Source organism: Lepidochelys kempii, chromosome 4 (genome assembly GCF_965140265.1).
Source record: "Lepidochelys kempii isolate rLepKem1 chromosome 4, rLepKem1.hap2, whole genome shotgun sequence".
Lineage (NCBI taxonomy): Eukaryota > Metazoa > Chordata > Testudines > Cheloniidae > Lepidochelys > Lepidochelys kempii.
In genome coordinates, this window is record NC_133259.1 from 128174473 (window position 1) to 128198492 (window position 24020).

General features: G+C 45.8%; 1 protein-coding gene across 1 annotated transcript; it reads left to right on the top strand.

Moving 5' to 3' along the window:
- The first annotated feature begins 5870 nt into the window (after positions 1-5870).
- On the top strand, positions 5871-23915 carry LOC140910041 (histamine H2 receptor-like). Its single transcript, XM_073340154.1, has 3 exons — positions 5871-6001; positions 10711-11007; positions 23183-23915. Exons 2-3 carry the CDS (start codon positions 10730-10732, stop codon positions 23859-23861), a joined length of 957 nt encoding a protein of 318 aa, XP_073196255.1. The 5' UTR covers positions 5871-6001; positions 10711-10729; the 3' UTR covers positions 23862-23915.
- The last annotated feature ends 105 nt before the right edge of the window (positions 23916-24020 follow it).

Consider the following 24020-nt stretch of genomic DNA (forward strand, 5'->3'; position numbering starts at 1 on the left):
AACACAAGACTTATGAGGAGAGGCTGAGGGAACTGGGATTGTTTAGTCTGCGGAAGAGAAGAATGAGGGGGGATTTGATAGCTGCTTTCAACTAACTGAAAGGGGGTTCCAAAGACGATAGATCTAGACTGCTCTCAGTGGTAGCTGATGACAGAACGAGTAGTGGTCTCAAGTTGCAGTGGGGGAGGTTTAGGTTGGATATTAGGAAAAACTTTTTCACTAGGAGGGTGGTGAAACACTGGAATGCGTTACCTAAGGAGGTGGTGGAATCTCCTTCCTTAGATATTTTTAAGGTCAGGCTTGACAAAGACCTGGCTGGGATGATTTAGTTGGGGATTGGTCCTGCTTTGAGCAGGGGGTTGCACTAGATGACCTCCTGAGGTCCCTTCCAACCCTGATATTCTATGATTCTATGATTCTATGACTAAAATATAATAATTTTTCTCTTTGAATTAACAGGACCTGCAGCTCCCAACAGCAAGCCCATTCCAACAGGAGGGCTGAAGCAGAACCCCAGAGAGGAGGGCATGGGCAGAAATAGGAGCAGGGCTATAGAAGACCTGACTGCTGAGATGGAGAAGAGGAGCCAGAAGCACTTGGATTTCTTCTGGGCAAGACAGGACCATTCCCTTGCCCAGGAGAAAACTGGCTGGCTGATTTCTGGAGGAGGAAAGGCATAATAAGTAATGGGCGCATTCTCTTAATGGAGTGATTAGTAAGGCTGGTGGCTGACAGAGTACAGCACCCATCTGTTGCCAAAGCCCCAGCTCTAACCTATCAAGTGCCTTCTCATGCTCCTCTGCCATAGGCTGCCACTATGGAACACGTACGTCCTCCTACAGAATCCCCTCTGACTGGAAAGGAGGACAATGCTGGGTCTTCTGGAATCCAGGAACAGCAGCTTGTACCAGACCCCAAAACTCCTTGGAGGAGATGTACCTGCATTTCCCCAAGAGACATTTTCACCCAGTATTCACCCCTTCTGAGGAGGAGGAGAAGGGGAAGGGGACCAAAGGCAATAAATGGTGGGTGGTGTTCATTGTGCTCAAGTCATTTTTACAAAATACATTGTTCTGTTTTGCATGATATTGCAGTGACTATGTTTTTCTAATAATTTTACTTTTGCAGTTTTGTTACTGCTTTATACATTGCCCCTATTTACTGTAATTCAAAGGTGTTTTCCTCTGACAATAAAGAACCATCTGCTATCTCTTAGTATTAAAGTTTACAGTTTGTCTGTTTCCCCTCTCATGAGTATGACCTTCCTTGTTGTTTGGGCTCCACATATGGACAGTAAAAGGTGGAATCAATGTCTTTCTTTGTTAACGTGTTTATTGATCATCTAGACAAAACAAGAGAGAGAGCGAGCAGTGAGCGTATAAACAATACAGCCGCTAGCATCAACAGCAGCTAACCAACACCAACCCGATAACACAAAGTGGTTGCCCAGCAATAATTGCCTTACTTAATGTGTGCACTCTGACAAGTGGGGACGGATAGCAAACATCATTAACAGCATCTCAAAATGGAACAAAACAATCATAACGCTACATAGGTCCCTAAATATTGCCCCTCATTTAGACATACAACAGACACAAGGATAGGATGGTAGGGCATCCCATGGCATAAGCAAAAGGCTGCTATCATTTTCTCTCTTCCTGCTGTGCCATGATGCGTGCACATATGGTGTCCCTAATTTCCTTTGCCTACTAAGACCCAAGACCTGTATGCATATATTTTGGATCTGGCTGCCTGGTAAACAGTTCTCAAACCAGATCTGTCCTGAGCTCACTCGGGACAGAAACACTCTGCTGGGTGCTCACAAATGTTATGGAGCATGCAGCACGGCACTATTATTATAACTAAGCTTTTCACATTAGCATCGAAACATATCTGTAAGTATCTCCAACGAGCTTTCAGCTTACCAAAAGCTCATTCCATGACCATTCTGCAGCTACTTAGTTTGAACATGAAATTCCTTTTCCCAGGGTCATTGTCGCAGGGCAGAGGTATAAAACCTTTGAGTGCCCTGCTAAAGAGCCGGCTCCCCCCTGTTTCCACATAGGGTGGCTGGGTATATGGGCCCGGACCCTTAGCAGGGAGCCCAGCTGCAGGCCCTAATGAGGGCAGGCTCTGTGTGATCTGCTGAGCCTAGTGGAACCAGCTGGGTTGATGACTGGGAAGGCATATAAACCCAGGGAAGATCTCAGGACGGGGGCGAGCCAGGCAGGAAGATAGGAGGGTTGAGGCTCTGTCTCTGCGGGCTGACACAAGCCTCAAAGACCAGAGGACGCAGTGAGGGATCGGAGCAGGGACAGGCGTTGGGGGAATTGGGACTGTACAGCCACTGTAAATAAAATAATACAGATGAAGCACCTGCAAGAGGCATCTGAGACCCTTTCTTTGGCCAGCCCAAGCACAGGGCACAGCGACAAGGGGAAAGAAACTTGTGCCTCCCTGTGACAGACATAGACAACAGGGAATGGTTTCATAAGCCAAGTCATGAGCAGGTATGCAAAGTCCCCCAAAATAACAGTTGGAGCAGATACACTATACAGGACAATTTTGTTTGTGGGAAATGAAGTCCCCATTTCCACTTTAATTTACAATCCTGATCTCCTCAGCACACTTGTGTCATGAACCTTACCAGTGCACCCCACTTCAGTGTTCATAAATCTGCCTCTGTGGTCCACAAGACCTTGCAGAACAATGGAATAGAGTAGAACCTCAGAGTTATGAACACCTCAGGAATGGAGGTTGTTCGTAACTCTGAAATATTCATAACCCTGAATGAAATGTTATGGTTGTTCTTTCAGATGTTTACAACTGAACATTGGCTTAATACAGCTTTGCAACTTTACTGTGCAGAAGAAATTTCTGCTTTTAACCATCTTAATTTAAATTAAATAAGCACAGAAACAGTTTCCTTACTTTGTCAAATCTTTTTTTAAACTTTCCCTGTATTTTTTTAGCCATTTATATTTAACACAGTTCTGTACTGTATTTTTTTTTTTTTTTGGTCTCTGCTGCGGCCTGATTACGTACTCCCAGTTCCAAATGCGGAGTTTGGTTGACCGGTCAGTTCATAACCCTGGTGTTCGTAACTCTGAGGTTCTACAGTAGTACCCTTTGCTGTTCACGTATTCACTTGCCCCTTATGGTGGGGCAAACTACTGGGACATGAGTTCCATCAATGAGTTCCATCAAACCCAAAACTAGCTATTTTTTCGGGAATGTTACTTACACCAACCACCCATGGGTTAACCACAGTGTTATTTGCCTCACAAACCACGACCACTACAGTGGACCTCCCACCCCCAGATTGGTTGGACATGGACCTATAGCTGTCCGAGATACTTAGCACCACAGGGCAATACCAACCCACTTCTCAAAAGGTATGGCTCCCTTGAATTGAGTGTTCTGGTGCTCAAGGGTTGGTGCAAGTTCCTCTCACACCTCCAGGAAGGTCCTGTTTCTCATGAGTAAGGCTATGATTCAGTCTTGGGTATTTTTAGTAAAAGTCATGGACAGGTTATGGGCAATAAACAAAAATTCATGAACTTTGACCTGTCCATTACTTATATGAAAAATACCCATGATTAAATCTTGGGGGAGAGGTGCTGGGGAAATGGGGGGAAGAAGGGGGCTGCTGCTGGCGGGGGCACCCGGTGCCAATGGCACCAGTTGCTTGGGGCTGTGGACCGTGGCTGCTCCGGCTGGCCACCCAGGGACCACAGCCAGTGGGCCGGGAACTGCTGCACGGGGCCACAGACTGCGGCTGCTCCGGCTGGCCCGGGACTGCTGCCGGGCATCACCAGAGCAGTGGCTGGTCTGGCTGTCCCTGGGGCCACTCCAGCCGTGGAGATTGTGGAATCTCCATCACTGCAGATCTTTACGAGCAGGTTAGACAAACACCTGTCAGGGATGGTCTAGCTAATACTTAGTCCTGCCATGAGAGCAGGGGACTGGAGTAGATGACCTATCAGTGTCCCTCCCAGTCCTGTGATCCTATGATTCTATGATTCCTGTGGGCTGGCCAGTGACTGAAAAGGGCCAGGGAATGGAGGTGGGAGTGGGGATTCCCTGGGGCTGGCCAGTGACTGACAGGGGCCAGGGAATGGATGGGGCAGGAGGATTCCCTGGGGCTGCTCAGTGATGGACAGGGGCCAGGGAATGGATGGGGGTAGGGGGATTCCCTGGGGCTGCTCAGTGTCTGGCCTGGGGGCAGGGAATGGATGGGGGAAGAGGGATTCCCTGGGGCTGGTCAGTGACTGACAGGGGCCAGGGAATGGATGGGGGGGGGGATTCCCTGGGGCTGGTCAGTGACTGACAGGGGCCAGGGAATGGATGGGAGTAGGGGGATTCCCTGGGGCTGCTCAGTGACTGACAGGGGCCAGGGAATGGATGGGGGAAGGGGGATTCCCTGGGGCTGCTCAGTGACTGACAGGGGCCAGGGAATGGATGGGGGCGGGGGGATTCCCTGGGGCTGGTCAGTGACTGACAGGGGCCAGGGAATGGATGGGGGGGGGGGATTCCCTGGGGCTGGTCAGTGACTGAGGGGCCGGGGAATGGATGGGGGTAGGGGGATTCCCTGGGGCTGGTCAGTGACTGACAGGGGCCAGGGAATGGATGAGGGGTGGGATTCCCTGGGGCTGGTCAGTGACTGACAGGGGCCAGGGAATGGATGGGGGGGGGGATTCCCTGGGGCTGGTCAGTGACTGACAGGGGCCAGGGAATGGATGGGGGGTGGGATTCCCTGGGGCTGGTCAGTGACTGAGGGGCCGGGGAATGGATGGGGGTAGGGGGATTCCCTGGGGCTGGTCAGTGACTGACAGGGGCCAGGGAATGGATGGGGGGTGGGATTCCCTGGGGCTGGTCAGTGACTGACAGGGGCCAGGGAATGGATGGGGGGTGGGATTCCCTGGGGCTGGTCAGTGACTTACAGGGGCCAGGGAATGGATGGGGGGTGGGATTCCCTGGGGCTGGTCAGTGACTGACAGGGGCCAGGGAATGGATGGGGGGGGGATTCCCTGGGGCTGGTCAGTGACTGACAGGGGCCAGGGAATGGATGGGGGGTGGGATTCCCTGGGGCTGGTCAGTGACTGACAGGGGCCAGGGAATGGATGGGGGGTGGGATTCCCTGGGGCTGGTCAGTGACTGACAGGGGCCAGGGAATGGATGGGGGCAGGGGGATTCCCTGGGGCTGGTCAGTGACTGACAGGGGCCAGGGAATGGATGGGGGGGGGGGATTCCCTGGGGCTGGTCAGTGACTGACAGGGGCCAGGGAATGGATGGGGGGGGGGGGATTCCCTGGGGCTGGTCAGTGACTGACAGGGGCCAGGGAATGGATGGGGGGTGGGATTCCCTGGGGCTGGTCAGTGACTGACAGGGGCCAGGGAATGGATGGGGGCAGGGGGATTCCCTGGGGCTGGTCAGTGACTGACAGGGGCCAGGGAATGGATGGGGGGTGGGATTCCCTGGGGCTGGTCAGTGACTGACAGGGGCCAGGGAATGGATGGGGTTGAGGAGAGAATTGCCTGGCTTCCCGGCCACGAAGAAATCCCTGTTTCTTGCCAGCACTGAAGCCAGTTGCAATGGCCTCCCGCACCGGACCACACTGAGCAGCGAAGGGCAAGAAGCCCCAGCCCAGCCAGCGGCAGGAGACCGAAGCGTTTGGTGCTTTGGAGAAGAGGCGCCCCCGGGTGGCCTTAGATGTTAATGCTGCCACTTGGAGCAGGTGGGTGGGCGAGTCTCGCAGCCTCTCCGTTTCTGCAGCCGGCCCAGGATGCGTAGGCAGAGCTGATGGATTTTTAAAAGTAGGATCTGCTGAATCAGAGCCTGAGAGCTGTCCAGGGCTGTGTGTGGCCATGTGCTGCAGAAGGGAGGCACCCCCTGGCCGCACACTCGCTGATGGAGAAGGAGATGCTGCTATTCCGCCTGGCACACTCTCCAGGAAACAACACTGACATAACTTCAAGCCAGGAGACTTGGGGAAGGAAAGGTGAGTCACATGCTCTGACCCCCTTCATCGCCCGCCCGTTTTACCAGTCAGGGGCATTGCATTTCCTCTGTGTCTCCTGCTCTGATGTGTGTCTATCCATCCATTCATTCACTGAACCATTCCCCCCCCCCCCAAATCCAATTGCATCAACTGGGGTAACACATTTTACATTAACCTCAACGCTTTATTTGTCACCACATGAGGAGGAACAAGGAGTTTATAATCTAGCCGTGTCAATATTGCCTGGTTATTTGTGGTGTTAATTATACAGCATCTAGAAGCTGGATTACTACTGTTGTTTTTGAAAACTTGGAAGGTGAAATGGGGGTGGAGGGAAAGGATGTTAGCAACGGGCAAAGCAGATGTTTTTTCGCCAGTCTAAAAGGTACCCTAGTTACCAAAAGCCAGCCACACATGGTTAGTTCCACTGTGTTTGATGTAGCAGAGGTATTAATTGGCAGCCAACTTGCAGTTAGTACAAAGTTCAGTATGGCGAGAATACGGAACGTGATATACACATAGATATAGATGTGTGTGTGTGTGGTCCATATGTACCCAAGCACACATATTGAAAATGCAAATAGAAGTGTCTGTTTCTTACGCATTTATTTTAACTATACAGTTGTGTTCCTATCCAGATAAAACATATGTGCACACTGTGCAGCTACACTCATCCAAGCAAAAATATAACATGGACACAGCAGTACAGTTAACAATAAATGTCTGAAGTTTAGCCTCTTGCATTTGAAGGTGTAAATTAGAATATGCATATTTCTACCTTTGGCTCTGGATTTGAAACCCACTATATTGACACAGACATATTTCAGTGAGTGAGACTTCCTGGGAGCTGGTTATGTCTGAACATATTAAATATAAAATGCTGCATGCTTCACGGATCTGAAAAGTGTGCTGCTGATAGAAGATTGCCTGGTTTTTTTTTCCCACAAAAGGAAAAATATGGATTATGTGGGAAGCAAGCAAGCAAACAAAAGCTGGGAGTTGTGTTAAGTACTGATAGCAAGGAAGGCACTGATAATGGGGAGAGGGGAAGGAGGGGGCGCTGTGGGAAACCAGCTCCGAGGAAGTTTCACGCACTGAAATACATCTGTGTCAATAAAGTGGATTCCAAATCAAGAGCCAAAAGCAGGACTATGCATATGCTAATTTACACCTTCACGTTCCAGTTGCTAAATTTCAGAGCTTAACCTGCCCAGGGTATAGTATGAAGGATGTTTGAATGCCTGTGTGAACAGGGAATGTTTGGCTGTGTGTATGAACAGTCACACATGACCCCCTGCTAGACTAGAAGCTGAAGGCTGTGCTATCTATGGAAAAGTAATTTTCCCATGAGGTCTTGGATTTTGACGTACGAGTTCAGTTAACCTTGAGCTCCTCCTAGACTATTAGGAATTGAAGAGCATGAAACTGGAAAGAATATCCACTCTTATAGTTGCCATAAGAACTGAAAAATTGACTTAAATCTCAACGCCACGGTTATTTGGAGGTTCTTAATTCCTCAGAGAGACTCTTCCAGTAGCTATCAGTAGATAGAATCATAGAATATCATAGAATATCAGGGTTGGAAGGGACCTCAGGAGGTCATCTAGTCCAACCCCCTGCTCGAAGCAGGACCAATTCCCAGTTAAATCATCCCAGCCAGGGCTTTGTCAAGCCTGACCTTAAAAACCTCTAAGGAAGGAGATTCTACCACCTCCCTAGGTAACGCATTCCAGTGTTTCACCACCCTCTTAGTGAAAAAGTTTTTCCTAATATCCAACCTAAACCTCCCCCACTGCAACTTGATACACTGGCACAAGTTCCTTGTGACTTGCACTGACTGTCACTTGATTTGCAGATGAGCTTTAAAGCCTTGGCTTGAAACGAAAAAGCCATATATGGGTGGAGTCCTGGCTATCCAAGGGACTGTCTTGCTTACCCAGCATGTGATACTGTGGCAGCAGTAATCGCATGAGGCAGTCAAGCTAACAGCCCCCTAGTTTGATAGAGAGGGTGCTTGGGACAGGGTATTCTCAGTGTAGGAGCCTAGGTTTTCAAGAGTAATTAGTGATTTTGGGTGCAAAATTTGAGACATCTTAAAAGAGGCTGATTTTCACAAAGTGCTTTTCATTTGCCCTTTCAAAAATCAAGCCCCTTTGAAGTGTCTCAAACTGGACACCTAAAGTCAATAGTCACTTTAGAAAATATGGGCTTCAGGATCTGGAAGTTGCTTCCCCATGCGGGTTTGCCAGAACATCAAAAGTGCTAGGCTTTGGAGTGTTTGATGGGAGGTATCCTGGGGCGGGTGTCGGGAAGGAATTGACTTTGCTTTGTGGCTGGAGCGTTGTTCTGGCAGGTGGGCGAGGAAGCATTTCTGAGGGCTAAGTTTGATATTTTGCAGATGGGTTACTATCTTGGCTGGTGTTAGGAGGGCTTCATTTTGATTTAATGTATCACATTTTAGCATGTGTCTAGTGTGACGTGCCAGGGTATAATCCAGACTAATGAGCAGCTGTGTCACCCCTTCCCTGCAACTTGGGTGCCTTACTATGCCTTGCTACAGTAGCTCCCAGCTGCGCCACTCACAAACAACCTCCAGTATGCAAGTCACACCCTGAGTGTCTGTGTGTAACTGCAGCCTGCCAGACACACCTAGTCACAGTCTGGCTCTCACCAGCCTCGGTTATACTGCAGGGTGACCCCAACATACCCTCAGCCCTGAATTTCCCTCCAGAAATGTATGTCCTGTACTGCTCAGCCCTCTCTTAGACAGTACAAAATATTGTAAATCAATTTATTCCTTAAACGGAATAATATGCCATCTTATTATCTCAAATAGTTATTCAGGCACTTCAGTATAAACACACTGGATTAGAAAAAAACAGTAAAACAGGTTTGTTAACTACAAAAAGAGATTTTGAGTACAAATAATGAGGCATAAAAGTCAGAAATGGTTATAAGAAAAACAAAGATAAGATGTTTACTATTACCTAACTTAACAAACAATATCAGATTCAAGCAAAGTTTCTCACCACATGATTTCAGCGTCTTACTGAGCAAACCCTGTAGGTCAGGACCTGTATGCCAGAGTCCAACGAATGCTTCCTTGGTCACTTCAGGTGCAGTGAATGTGATGGGAAGGAAGGGGGGGGGGTGCTTTGGGTATTTGTTGCTCCTTTTTATAGTTTCAGCCCCCCTCTTGAAAAACATTTCCAGCTGGGCACTAGGACATAAAGTGTCTATGTGGAAGGATGTTCCCTGATGGCTTTTTCCTCACCTGATTGAACTTTCTTTTTTTCCCTTCCAGCTTGATGACTCTCTTTACTGGTTATATGCAAATTAAGCAAAGCACATATTCCTTTGTTTAGAAGAGACCTGTTTGCCAACCTCAGTTTGGTCAGGGCTGTGGGGTTTGGAACATGTGTTAATAACTTCATGCAGTGAAATCTTATTATGTCACATGGAACGTTGCCTCATTTATTTTATCAGGACAATATCATAGAATCATAGAATCATAGAATATCAGGGTTGGAAGGGACCCCAGAAGGTCATCTAGTCCAACCCCCTGCTCCAAGCAGGACCAATAATCGACCAGCAAATTATGAGTTTTCAAACAATACCTTACAAGACATGCCTTGTACAAAAATTATTACAATAGTGTGGAGGGGGTGAACCCAGGGGTGCATTCTGTCACACCTAGAGATTCTCCAATAGTTCGGGAGGTTGGGTTTGGCTAGTTGGGTTTATGGAACTGAATTCTAGTTGCTGTGACATATGTGTGTTATTAGCTTGTGACTTCAATGTCAGCTATGGATCAGCAGTACGTTTCTACTGACCCTCTTTAAATTTGTGTGCACTAACACTTCGACATGGAAATGGAGCAATTCAACATTATCAAACTGAAACAGTTTGATGTCTCCAAAATCGAAATTTGTGGGAATTTCCATTCTGTGGTAAATTTCAAAATTTCAGTTTTTCATTCTGATTCAGAATAAAAATAAATGCCAAAATGTCAGAAATTTCCCCCAAATGGAAATTCCATTTTCCAACTCTCTAGCCATGAATATATATTACACCACCATTCTGATCATGACTGGGAGTCGAACTAGGGAACCTCTAGAGATAAGAGCATAAGCCTCTCTAGCTTGACCTCAAGGACCAAATTCCATGACTAGGAGCTGTAACAGACCCATATCATCAGAGTATCGGGCACAGAGGGGGGCACCTAGAACATACTGAACAATGGGTTACGTATGTATCCAGACTAAGCAGAAAAATCTTCTCATCCACCTTGACAAGGACCACGATGATAATGAGAAAATTTTTTACTTGCCCATCAAATCAGATTACTCACCCCAGGTGAGTGGAATTTAGCAAGGCTGCTTTAATTCTAGATTCTCATTGCTTCTTTTTCCAGTGCTCAGTGCTTTTCCCCTGTATCAAGCTTCCCCTAATTTTGTGCTTTTCATTCACAGGAAGGCTTTTAATTTTCATGATGCCTTTCAGCCAGTGTGGCACATATATAACACTATCATTGGGATTACAAGCTCCCCCCAGTGAATCAGTAACAATGACACAGCGAGGGCAGATTGCTCAGGAGGGTGCGTGGGACTTTTTAAGTGAATGAGACATAATTATGGTTTTTATCTTTTCTTCCATAGACCTGGAATTAATTTGCTTCAAAGCCTGTGTTTTTTTCTTCTCTGCTTCAGGTCTGAACACCGGTGGAAGATGCTGATGGACAAAAATACATCGTCGCTCTCCAACATCTCCTCCACTGCCCTGTCCTGGGTAAGAGGAGATGGCAACTGGACAGGGGCAGGAATGGGTCCCCGGGAGGTGGCTGTTGGACTGATACTAACCTTCATAGACTTGATCACTCTGTTTGGGAATACAGTGGTTTTTATCTGCCCTGTGGTGGAGAAGAGGCTGCGTACTGCAACTTACATGTTTATTATGTCCTTAGCCATGGCAGATCTCCTCGTTGCTTGTCTGGTCATGCCATTTAGGTAAGAACTGCTTGTAAGGTAAGACCTGCTGGTAATACACTTATTTGATGGCATTCAGTAGCGCTTAGCTCAGTGGCTACTATGTAGAAGGCAAGTCTAATGGTCTAGTAGATGGTGCATAGGAAACAGGACGCCTGGGCTCCAGTCCCAGCACTGCTACAAACTCACCATGGGTCAATCACTTCACCTCCCTGTATCTCAGTTTCTCTACCTGTAAAATGGGAATAATGATGCATACACTCAGGGTATGTCTACATTGCAGCTAGGAGCCTGCTTCCCAGCCTGAGTAGATAGACCCGTGCTAGGTCTGCTTGAGCTAGTGCACTAAAACCAGCAGTGTAGCTGTGGGTAGCACCAGCAGCTGCCTGAATACATACCCCCAGGGTCCGGACAGGTTTGCGCTCAGCTAGCTTGCAGTGTAGATGTGCTCTCCCTCCCTCAGAGACTAGTCTGGCATTCCTTGTGAGCCTACGAAAACCACTGGAGGCAATGGGAGTTTTGTGGGCTCAAGGAATACAAGATCAGGCCCTCAGTTAGTTCCAGTCTTCAATTTAATAATTATGTTTCCATTAAAATAATATCTTGGACCAGATTGTTCTCTCATTTACACTTGTAGAAACCAGGGGCAACTCCACTGAAGTCAATGGAGTTAAACCAGAATAAAACCAGAGTGAGAAAAAATCTGAGCTCATATATTCAGAAAAATGTCCTACCTGTGTAGCACATAACACTTGTATTAGTAACCTGACATATTTTTAAAGATTAGATTATTCATCCTATTTTTATCCTAGTAATACCCTCTTTAATATTTCTTCGAGCCCCGTCCAAACACCAGTGGAGGAGGGGAGTGGTGTTCTTGCAAAATAAATGTTTTACCTACATAAACAGGACAGAACAATTGCTATCATTTTCAGCTGTCTGGATCTGCTTGTGATTTATAAATTGACGACTAAAAATTTTGTTTTGTTTAAAGCTGTCTGCATTGAGAAGGCAAAAATGACCAGGATGGTTTTCCTTTATTATTGTACTCTGACTGCACTTTCACTGGTGAAAACAAATTCACGGCTCTAATGATTGACATAAGGCTAAAAAGACTAAGGAGGGATTAGACAAATTGCTTTAGACCTTTTAGGCCAGATTCACCACTATGATCTGACTGCATTGCTCTCCTTTGGTGATGAAAAATGGCCATAAACCCAGTTTAACCAGCTGGTTAAACAGAGTTTGCATCTGCTTTCAGACATCAGCAATGCAAAGCAGCCAAAGTCTACAAATGAATTTGGCCCTTTTATTTAAATTTAAACCCTGATGTGTAAGAAATAAGACAAAAATGTTAAAATAATGTGGAGAATGGATTTCCCAGCAAGGAGAGAGTTACAGATTGAGCGGAAGCCTATTAAATAGTCTCAGAGGAAAACAAAAATGGTGTTAGAAGAGAGTTAAAATTATCCTTTCCAACCACATTAATAGACAGTCATAGTTTCAAACTCAGGAAAATCTCAGTTCAGTTCCCAACTAGAGCTGCTTGAAGTATTTTCTATATACTGTTTAACCATAGCTGAGATGTTTAACAGAGATGCATCAGTTGGTACAAAACTTTCATCAGGAAGATTTTTGGGCACGGGGGAAGAGTGAGTGTGATTCTATACCTGGGAGGTTAGCATACCTGGGAATGGGAGATGGGAGACCAATGGTCAAGCCCCTGCTCAAACTGATGTAGCGTGCTCTTGGCTGAAAACCTGTGCTCTAAATCAGGTAGAAGAGGGACATGAACTCGTGGTTCCCACATCCCAGGCCAATAACAGGATCCACAGGCTTCTGTTTTCATGCAAATGTTCAACAGTTTGGGTTTCCTTCCAAAGCAGAACATAATCAAATTTCAAACCATTGAATATTGCCACAAAATGCAACGGTCATCCTCCGGTCAGCTCTTGTTTCAGCCTCATCGTTGGCACCACCCTTCTATCTCTTCCCACTCTCACCTGTTGCTACACAAACTTATGTCTGCTTTGTTGGGTGTATGAATTCCAATAGCTCCAGCTTTGGTTGCATGATGAAATAACCCACTCCCCTCCTTCAGGCCCATGGGAAGTCATTGGGAATATTGGAAGTGACTTCACTGGGAGTAAGGTTAGGGACTCTGCATCATTTACATTGGGGTCCTCATTATGTGCTGTGGGGGGGGTAGGGGGAGCATGTCAGAGCCCATGTTTGGTATACAGGCTCTGTACTGAAAAGGGCCCCCCAGATTTGTCAGCAGGCAGTTCGTCGTAGGTGGAGGCTGGCCCAGTGCACATGGCTAGTACATGACTCAGGATCAAGTCAAAATGGAACAAGAGCAGGAAGTGAGGGGAGTGGGATCATGATTTGCTGCCCGGCCTGAGATGCTGGTTGGGTGGTGTCAGCCAGTAGCTGGCAGTTAAATACTTGCTGCAGCGCGAGGAGGCTGCCAAGCTGGGCCTACACACCTGAGGGCTCCCTCCACAGAAGGGACTGGCTGTGATGAGTGCTCTGCTGTTGCAAGCTCCCCCTAGCAGTGGGAACACAAGTTAACTGAGGAACCCCTATGGCCAGAGCTGAGCTGGTGCTTTCCTGATGGTGACCATGACAAAAGGAGCCATGTTAATGCCAGCTGGCTGGAGCAGGGAAAGCAGTGTCACAAATAAAGGATAACTAATAACCGTAACCAACAGGGGTGTGCTTCCAGCAGTCTGTCTGCCAACCCCCATTTCCTCAGGCTTGTTGGTACCTCCATGTCCCTGTTGAAGCCCAGAGCGGAGAATCTGCTACTTCTGCCAGTTTAGTCTCCCGCTCTCAAGACTCTGCACTGGAAGTGGAGGGCACTGCCTCCCCCTACCTTCTGCTCTGTGCTGAGGGCCTTTCTCCAGCAAGTCTTCCTGCCAGTTTGCTGTAGGGACAAGTCACCAGGGCTGGAAGTGGAACCTGGGTCTCCCATGGTGGGGGGTTAACAAGCCCCACCTCCCCCCACAGATACCTCAGGCTCCTTGCTCCCACCCGATTGACATGTTCTTCCTCTTAATCTAGCCCTTCCTCTCCAGCAGATTTTCTTCCTTTCATTCTATGCATGACCCTTAAACACACTGTGGTTCTCTAGAGTTCCCACATTCTTCCTGTGGCCACGGGGATCCCCTCCTGGACCTTCAGGGAACTAAGAGCTCTCCCTGCAAGAGCTTCCCACTTACCCAACTACCCACATGTCCCCTCTGCCATCCATCTACTGACACAGCCTTCCTGGTTAGGGTGAGAGGAAATGCTAGGGCCAGCACTGTGGACTGGGGGAGCATTTCCCAAGCAAAACGCTCACCTCCCCGAACTGGGAGGGAGCATCCCTCACCAGCAGCGGGAGAGGCTTTCTTCCCAGTAAAGGAGGAGTGGAGAATCTGATGCCACATTTCCTTGTGGATCAGCAGCAGAGCTGAGAAGGGAGGGGATGGGGTGGTTCTTACCTCCAAGGAAATGGAGGTAACAAAAAGGGCTGAGGAAACTGGTGCTCAGCAAAGAGTAATCTGTCTATGCTTATGTCTTGTAGGGAAGAGGAGCAGTGCTTGTAGGCTGAGAAAACAACAAAGAAAAAACGGGGGGTGCGGGTTGTTGGTAGATAGCATTTCAAGAGGGGAAGTATTTCCATGACAACCAATGGCTTAATTATACAGTTAGAGAGAAAATAACCCATTAAGGAGAGAGACACCATATTTATCAGGAAAACTACGAGGGGAACCATATGCAGGCAAGGGTGCCATTTTAAGCACCGCAGGGGTCCAGCAGTAAGATCTTTATGTCACAGGACCACAGAATTACTGCGAGCCTCGGGGAGTTAGGAGGCTGCAAGTGCTCTGACATAGCACATCAAAGTGCTGCAGAGAATAGGCATCACTGTTGTCAGCCAGCACAGAATCCAGCAGCTTTTGCCTCTAAAATCCCATTTCAGCTCTCCGCAGTAGAAGGGCTCTTGTACTATGCAAGCCAGCCACTAGGGGGAGAAGGAGTCAGCACAACACTTCTAACTGGAAAAGGGGACGGTGAAAACAAACATCAGGCCGAAAAATGTGCTCCTGAGTGGAGGAGCTGATCCGAGACTGAAGGATTCAAATCTGTTGTTTTAGCATTGAGCAGTATTACCCCTGCATTGTTAGCTGATGCTTTACGGTGCTCAAATACCACGGTGAGCTGAGTCATAGACGGAGCTTGATGGACATCTTGATTACAGGCAACGAGCACTCCAAGCATGGTAAAATAAAATGCTCCACTTTATCATTCTAAGTGTGGTGCAATGCGTAGGGTTTCAGTGGCTTGCCATTGGCCCTGATGGGTTCCCATTGAACGTCTTAGTATTGTGCAAGGCTAAACAATTGAGCCTGGTCTTGTATCACCAACCAAGCAGGGCGGGGTGATGACTCCCCCTTGCCCACATGGGCCGTCACCACAGCATGTTACCTCCTGGCGGTTAATTTCTCCGCCAAGTTCATAGAGCATACGTTCAATATAAATACATGATTCCGCATATATTACCTGTACATTGATCTCGCAATGATTGTGAAGCTTGACAGGTTGTGAGCATTCTTGTAGATCCTCACATGCTACTCTTTATGGATAAATATTCTGTAAGACGTGTTTGGTGTAGTGACTTTGTCAGGTCTGAGGTGAGAGTTGCTTGCAAAGAGCAGGGGAACCTTTGCCAAAGAGTCTCTGTGTCACAGACTCCCAGAATGGGGAAGTTCTCAGTATGCACTTAGCTCAGGTACTATGGACATCACATATGGGGCCTTAAAGGTTATAGAGACCCCCTATCAAGCTGCATGACATCTTTGGGGCAGAACCAAGACCGCCATAGACTAGCTAGCTGGCTAGCATATGCCACAAGTACAATAGGGGTGGATTTAGGTTCACAACTTCCCAGCGTGGCTATTTCAGCTTTTACGCTGAATTGCAGCAAATCAGATGTGCTGCACTGTTTTGTTCATTAACACGTGCCAGAAAGAACAAGCCTATGTGATTCAGTGGAAGGAACATTCAGTCCCTCCTTTGCCAGCTTTAGTGAAAGAAAAGAGGTTTAGTTATAGAGACAAAGGGACCCTCATACAATGCTTCACTTGATTTCAGATTAATGATGCAGCAAGAAGGTAAAAAAAAGGTATGGTTCTCATGTTGAAATTTCTCTGATTTTTTCAGGATCTATATTTTCCAAGCATTACAAAATAGTACTAAATATCACCACTAAGAAGGTATCAGGTCAGCTGGCAGTGTGTTCTCAGATTGGCATCTATACTATGCCTCAAACTCTTTGGCTTTCCTACAGGGCTCTGCTAACTAAGACCCCTGTTGCTCCAAAGACTTACACAGGTGATTAATTGTACGCACTCTGAGTAGTTGCATCAGCTTCAGTGGTTGACTAGAGCTGCTCGCAGTGCCTGGAGTTAAGCATGTGCATAAGTCTTTGCCGTACTGGGGCTTAAAAGACAGGTTCTGCCATCTAGTACCTTGTTTCACAAATTCTACTGAAATCAATGAAGCTACTTGTGAAGTAAGGTACTACTCTGTGAGCAAAGTTGGCAATCAGCCCCTAATTCCTCTCTCCATGTCCACAAGTGCCTACTAGGACTGACTAGAAAGTGGAATTTCTATTCTGTGGGAAATTCTGAGATTTCAACATTTGTTTTTGTTCCAAATCAGATTGAAAAGGACAAATTTCTCAGGGAATGAAAATTCCCAAATATCCCAATAATCAAAATGTTCTGTTTTAATAAGGTAAAATGTTTCATTCTGGTCATGTGGAAACATTATATATATATATATAAAATGTACAAGTTAAACAAAATTAATTCAAATGATAGTAAAAATGAAGCATTTTATCTTAATGGAGCGAAACGTTTCAACGTTATCAAAATGATTCGTTTTGACTTTTTTCCCCTATCAGAAATGTCAAAATTGACATGTTCCAGTAAAACATTTCAATTTCAACAAAATTGCATTTTCAGGGGGGAAAACTGTTACATCGAAAAATGTTCAACCAACACTAACATCTACCCCTGTCTGGATGCTTCTCCTCTTGTTAATTGGAACGTTTCAGGGAATGTTAACAACATATGTGTAGCATAGAGACTGGATACTCTCAATCTCATATTATTCCTTCATTAATGGCACCTAAGATTTGGTGCTCAGTAGTGAATGGACAGGCTGTGCTCATGTCACTGAGGATATCATCATAACACCCTTTATTCTTTAGAAATAAGTGAAATTAGAGAGAAATCACAATTGGGTCAGCTAATCCATCACCCTGCCAGTACAGGATTGTTCCTGAGACCCTGAGCTCTTTGTCCAGTTTAAACATCTCAAGAGAGGGGGCTTTATAGCACTTCTCATAAGGTTGGGGAGTTTGTCATGATGTCTTTAGTCAAAATGTAATCTCCCCAACTCTTGTGTGGTTTGTATGGCGCTTGCCTGCTGCCCTCCACCCCAGACATGGCTAGATCTCAGGGGTGATGTATAGGTGTACTTTGCAGAGCACTTTGGCATGAAGCACACTTGATTTCTTCTAAAAACTCCGGCTTGCCACGTCACTTAATTTTAAGCCCATTGTATGAGCCTGAATGCATCTATTTTAAATCAGAATAGTTCCTCCTGTGTAAAACCTGGAGGAGATTCTTGGTGTCTAGAGAATGTGCACGTTATCCAGTCTGCTGAAGGGACGGCTGACTGGTTGGGGCACTCTGTTTGCCTGTGGGAGATGCAGGTTCTAATCCCTGCTCCGATACAAAGTAGAACATATCCAGCAGGAAAGACCTGAGGTTGAGAGCACACCTTCAGGAGTTGGGCCCCTGGGGCAAGGTAGGCAGGGGAAGGCCTAGTTAAAAAATCCTGCTTCAGGGCCACCAGGGAACTGGCTTGCACTAGGGCTCTGAGCAGGTCATTAGTGGTGGGGAGGAATCGTGACACAAGCAGCTTTGCAAATGCTGATTGGCAGCAGCTCAGAGAATCCGGAGCTAAGTGGCAGCTGAGCAGTGATGTTGAGAATGTCACCAGAACATTGGATTCAGGCCCCCAATACCTTTGTGAATCCATCCCATCATCTGTAAAAAGGGGATAACAGCCCTTCCCTACCTCACAGGGGTGTTGTGAGGATAAATGTTATACACTGTGAGGTGCTCAGATACTACTGTAATGGGGCCATATGAGACAACACACAGAGCTCCTCCTAACTCCTCAGATAAATGTTTGTACAACATCCCCTATAACAAGGCTCTGGTACTGCCTGGGGCCTCTAGCTCGTACCGTAGCACAGATGCTAATACATTGAGTGCCATTACCATTCTGAAGAGGCAGAGCAATTGTAACCTGTAAAAGTAGTTTTAATTAATACTAATTAAATTAATTAAACCAAACCCAAGCATTTAAAAAGAGCATTCTATATAGATTGCATTCCTTTCCCCTTTCTAGCCAGCAGAGCTGAAAGAACTCCACTAGGGTTAGAGCAACTGCTGTGGTTTTAGTGGTAAGAAACTACGAAGCTATATAGTTGCAGGGAAGGAGACGGGAATTAATTCTCACAAAGGCAGTGAGCTGTTCACTGTGTCACATAACATAAGTCCAATAGAAAGTTTTTGCAGGAGAAGTCAAGGACTTATATAAAGCTGGTAAAAGTAGGAAGAAACATATTGCAGCCAGGTAAATTGCAGACCACGCAGCCCGTTGTACTCCTGCCTCAAGCTTCCTGACTGGTTACTCATTTGTTACGGGTTTCAGAGTGGCAGCTGTGTTAGTCTGTATCAGCAAAAAGAACAGGAGTACTTGTGGCACCGTAGAGACTAGCAAATTTATTTGAGCATAAGCTTCCGTGGGCTAAAACCCACTTCATCGGATGCATGCAATGGAAAATACAGGAGGAAGATATATATATATAGATACAGATATACAGAGAACATGAAAAAATGGGTGTTGCCATACACACTATAAGGAGAGTGATCAATTAAGGTGATCACTTAATTGATCACCTTAACTGATCACTCTCATCATAGTGTATATGGCAACACCCATTTTTTCATGTTCTCTGTGTGGGTATATATATCTTCCTCCTGTATTTTCCATTGCATGCATCCGATGAAGTGGGTTTTAGCCCACGGAAGCTTATGCTCAAATAAATGTTAGTTTCTAAGGTGCCACAAGTACTCTTCTTTCATTTGTTATGGTTTCTCTGACTTTGTTGGTAATATTTTGGTGCAGGTGAGTGATTTTCACTGGCTTACTTGCCTCAGTGAGGCATTTATAGGCTAAACAACATGAGAACTGGGGTTCTCATATGAATCCCATTATCCAGAAGCTAAAATGCATGAAATCTGAAGTAGCAGACCAGATGGGAAGTACCAAAGCTGCTTGGAACGTTGGAGGAGGGAAGCTATTCCAAGCCCAGGAATTGAAATATCATGAGAAGACTATGCAGTTCAATTTTATTAAATCACATATGACATCTCTTCGTCAAATACAAAAAGAAAAACACAGTCTAAAACAGCACCATCCAGATAATACATCAAAATGTCAGTTAGAACCTAATATAAGCTCTCTTCTTCAGCACAGTGCAAAAAGGGCAAAAATTGCCACTGAATAGATTACTGAAGGTGGCTGAGAAAAAACGTAAGACCTTATCTTTTGGGATGGTGATAAAAAAATCTTTTTTTTTTTTTTTTTTTTATACAAAAGAGGCAAAATTCAGCATGCTGAAAAATTCTACAGTGCAAAAGATGAGGTTGATCTTCCAGTGCTCCAATATGAGCTGTTGTGAAGAATAGCTCTCTCGTTTTGGTTCCATAAGTGTCTTCTTGTGGCATGGAAAAAGCCTGTGACAAATATAACCATATATGAAAATAAAAATAAATTAGAGATGATCTGCTCTAAAACTGCAACCATGCCAAGGGATTCCATTAAAACAGCATTCCATCTTGTAGCATAAGTGGGACCTTAACTATGTCCCATATCAGGCTAAAGTCTTGGGCATCAAACTTGGGGATTACTCCAATTTGCCTCCTAACAAAATTTCAATGTGTCTCAATAGCAGTCGCCATATTTTCACTAATCTTGCCAACAGGGTATGACATAAACTTGGGTCTTGGGTAAATAGGCTTCTACATAGCAGAAAAATAATCACTCTTCAATTGTAACAATATATTGTGCTCTCTCTCTCTCTCTCTCTCACCATCCCACAGCATAATTTATGAGGTGACAGGGATGTGGCTATTTGGGAAGCTGTTCTGTAAAGTGTGGATTTCTTTTGATGTCATGTTCTGCACGGCGTCCATTGTCACATTGTGCTTTATCAGTCTGGATAGATATTGCTCCGTGGTGACCCCCTATCATTATTCAATGAGGATGTCACGTCGAAGGCGAGTATACTTCTCAAAAGATCGTGGAGATGGAGGAAGGTTTTAGGATCTGTCAGATGTTCCACCATCATTCCCAATTCCAGGGTTTAACAATTATCATAAACATCCCCGGAGGGCTAATTTGGACAGATTGCCATCTCTGCTCTTACACCTCAAATTCAAATGGGAGCTAAGAACTGCACCCATTAAGAAAGAATAATTTAAGATCAAGAATTGAGAGGAAGAATTGTCCAGTGGGCTAGCAAGGGACTTGGGAAAGCTTGACTTCATTTCCTGATCTGCCACAGACTTCCTGTGTGACCTTGGGCAAGTCACTTAGTCTCTATGTCACAGGTCCCCCATCTATAAAATGGAGATCATAGCACTGCCCTGCCTCACAGATGTGTGTTGTGAGGCTAAATAAAGAGTGTGAGGCAGTCAAATACTCTAGTAATGGAGATCATACAAGTACCTAGACACAGGCAATCAAGTCTCATATTCTAAAATAGTATCTATGTAATAAGATCCCAGGATGGTCACTCTGAAGTCTAGAATGTCTGTACTGTGTGAAGTGATGGAAACAGCTACAAGCATGGCTGAGAGCTCTTTTTGTTTCGAATAGCACCAGGTTCAGTCACCACTGGGGGACGCTGTCCATCACTGTCCAATTTTTAAGTTCTCAGCCATTTTGATTTTATGAAGTACACCCAGTGGTCCTTTATGAAGTGAATTAGTTGGCCCAAATGCCACACCTGTGTGACAGGACAGGCTTTCAGCTACTAGTTTATTTATATTTAACTCCTCATAGTGCTAATTTTTGAGTCCCCAAATCCTTCAGAGTTTTTACTCAGATGTGGAACACACCCTTACTATGGGCCATGACAATTCCAGATGTGCCATTTGCAGCCACCACCCAAAATCTGATCTGTATTTGATAAGCAGCCCTTTGCACCATTTAAAGACCCCTACTTTGTAAAGAACCCCATGGCTGACCTGGCCTGGATGCACTTCTATGAATGCCCCTTTTGAATTAGGAACATGTTGCAAAATTATTTGGCTAGTAATGAGTTTTAGGCAGTGCTACAGACTTGATACATAGCTGAAGGCACAAGGGAGTCAGTGTGCCCACCTACATGTTTCAGGAAGTAGTGATGCCCGGGAAAATGTAGGTAGTGGGACCCTCCAAAAAAACGTAAGAAGTTGCAGTGGGGGAGGTTTAGATTGGATATTAGGAAAAACTTTTTCACTAAGAGGGTGGTGAAACACTGGAATGCGTTACCTAGGGAGGTGGTAGAATCTCCTTCCTTAGAGGTTTTTAAGGTCAGGCTTGACAAAGCCCTGGCTGGGATGATTTAACTGGGAATTGGTCCTGCTTCGAGCAGGGGGTTGGACTAGATGACCTTCTGGGGTCCCTTCCAACCCTGATATTCTATGATTCTATGATTCATACTGGGTCAGCCCAATGGTCCATTAAGCCCAATGTCCTGTCTTCTGACAGTGGCCAGTACCAGACATTTCAGAGGGAATGAACAGAACAGGGCAATTTAGAATGATCCATCCCCCATCATGGAGTCCCTGTGTCTGGCAATCACAGGTTTAGGGACACCTGGAGCATGAAGTTCCCATCCCTGACCATCTTGGAGGATAGGTCCATCAATGGCTATTAGGCATGAAATTATCTAAGTCTTCTTTGAACTCAGTTATACTTTTGGTCTTCACAACATCCCCTGGCAATGAGTTCCACAGGTTAACTGTGCATTGTGTGAGGAAGTACTTCCTTATGTTTGTTGTAGACCTACTGCCTATACATTTCATTGGGTGACCCCTGGTTCTGGTGTTATGTGAAAGAGTAAATAATACTTCCTTATTCACTTTCTTCAATTCAGTCACAATTTTGTAGGCCTCTGTCATATCCCCCCTTTAATAATCTTTTCCAAGTTGAACTGGCCCAGTCTTTTAAATCTCTCCTCATATGGAAGCTGTTCCATTCCTCTAATCATTTTCATGGCCCTGCTCAGTACCTTTTGCAATTCTAACGTGTCTTTTCTGAGATGAGAGGGACTAGAACTGGATGCAGTATTCAAGGTGTGGGCAGGGCATGTCATGGATTTACCCTCACCATCCTAACCCAGGAGTTCCCGTGGTGAGGGCAGGTTTAAGCTCCTACCAGTATTCCATAGGAAACCTACAGTAGAGGGCTGCTGTGTGCTGGGACACTTTATGTAAGTGTGACTTTCCCCGTGCCCTGGCCTTGCCCTCTGCAGCCAGCAATCTAGTTGTATTCTAGCAAGATAAGAACTCTAATAGTATGGCTGCATGTGTCCATTTTTTAAAAAGTTCATAAATCTAGATGGGAAATAGGGAGTTGTCCTGAGGGCCCTGCTAAGCTGTGTCAAAGGGTTGCAAAATTTGGGCACCATGTCTTAGAAGCGTAAAATGATGATCACCTCCTGACCCTACAACTGGTTGGAAAATTTCAGTGTGTCAATATTCTAACAGAAAAGAAAATATTCCCTGAAACAATGTTTCCCGCTATTTTTCCAACCAGTTCTATGGGTCCCTGATACACAGACTGGCCTAAATCTAAGCCTAATCCAAATAATCCAGACTTTGGAAATGTTCAAATTTGGACCCAAACAGTGTGTCTCAGGCTTCTCTATACTTACCTCTTCAGAGCACTTCAGAAGCATTGACTAATCTCCACAACACACCTGTGGAGTATCATTAGTGTCAGCTGTTTTCAAGGAAGATCTCAGAATAACTTGTACTCCCAAGTTTTTACCCTCCTGATCTTCCATTTGCAGGTGCATCGTAATGACCTGTATGGTCTGGGTATACTCCTCCCTCATTTCCTTCCTACCAGTCATGCAAGGCTGGAATGAGATACCTGGTGTAGATTTTGATGCTGGCAAAGAGTGCATCTTTGTCACCAACTGGACTTTTGCCATCGTAGCTTCTGCCCTGGCATTTTTTGTCCCCTTCATGATTATGTGCAGCATGTATTTCTTCATCTACCGAGCATCACGACTCAAGGCCACTCGCATCATGTCTCAGTCCCTTGAAATTCACTACCATCCCAACAGCAAGAGGCAGAACAACCTGCAGCTGGAAAACAAAGCCACTCGGACAATTAGCATCATCATCTCAGTCTTCATATTGTGCTGGTTACCATACTTTGTTCTGAATATATGGCTAGCTGCCAAAGGTACCAGTTCCACCAGCCCAGTCCTGGTTGATGCCTTCAAGATCATAACTTGGTTAGGTTATTGCAATTCTACTATCAATCCCATGCTCTACGCCTTTCTGAATCGGGACTTCCAACGGGCTCTGAAGAACCTGTTCACTTGCAGGCGCAGGTCTCAGGTGGGTATTGGAGAAGATATGGTTTCAATAGCCACCTTTTCCAAGACCGCTCAAGACCCAGAATACAGCATTAAAGTCCCAATGCCTACTGGAGCGCTGAAGAGCAAGCACAAACAATAAAGTTCTGGGTTACTTGTTGCAGGATGTGACAGATGCAGAGTGTATGGGGACTAATGTGTATTTTTTTTGGGAGGGGGGGGTGTCTATTAATTGAATTTTTTTGGGAAGAGATTGGGTGCAAGATTACAAATGCATTTTTATTTTGGCTGTAATCTGTGT

Bases quoted from the DNA above. Each gene is read 5' to 3' on its own strand.
- LOC140910041 (XM_073340154.1), top strand. From the start codon at position 10,730: ATGCTGATGGACAAAAATACATCGTCGCTCTCCAACATCTCCTCCACT. The intron at 11,008-23,182 runs GTAAGAACTGCT...TTCCATTTGCAG, and splicing joins TGTCTGGTCATGCCATTTAG to GTGCATCGTAATGACCTGTA.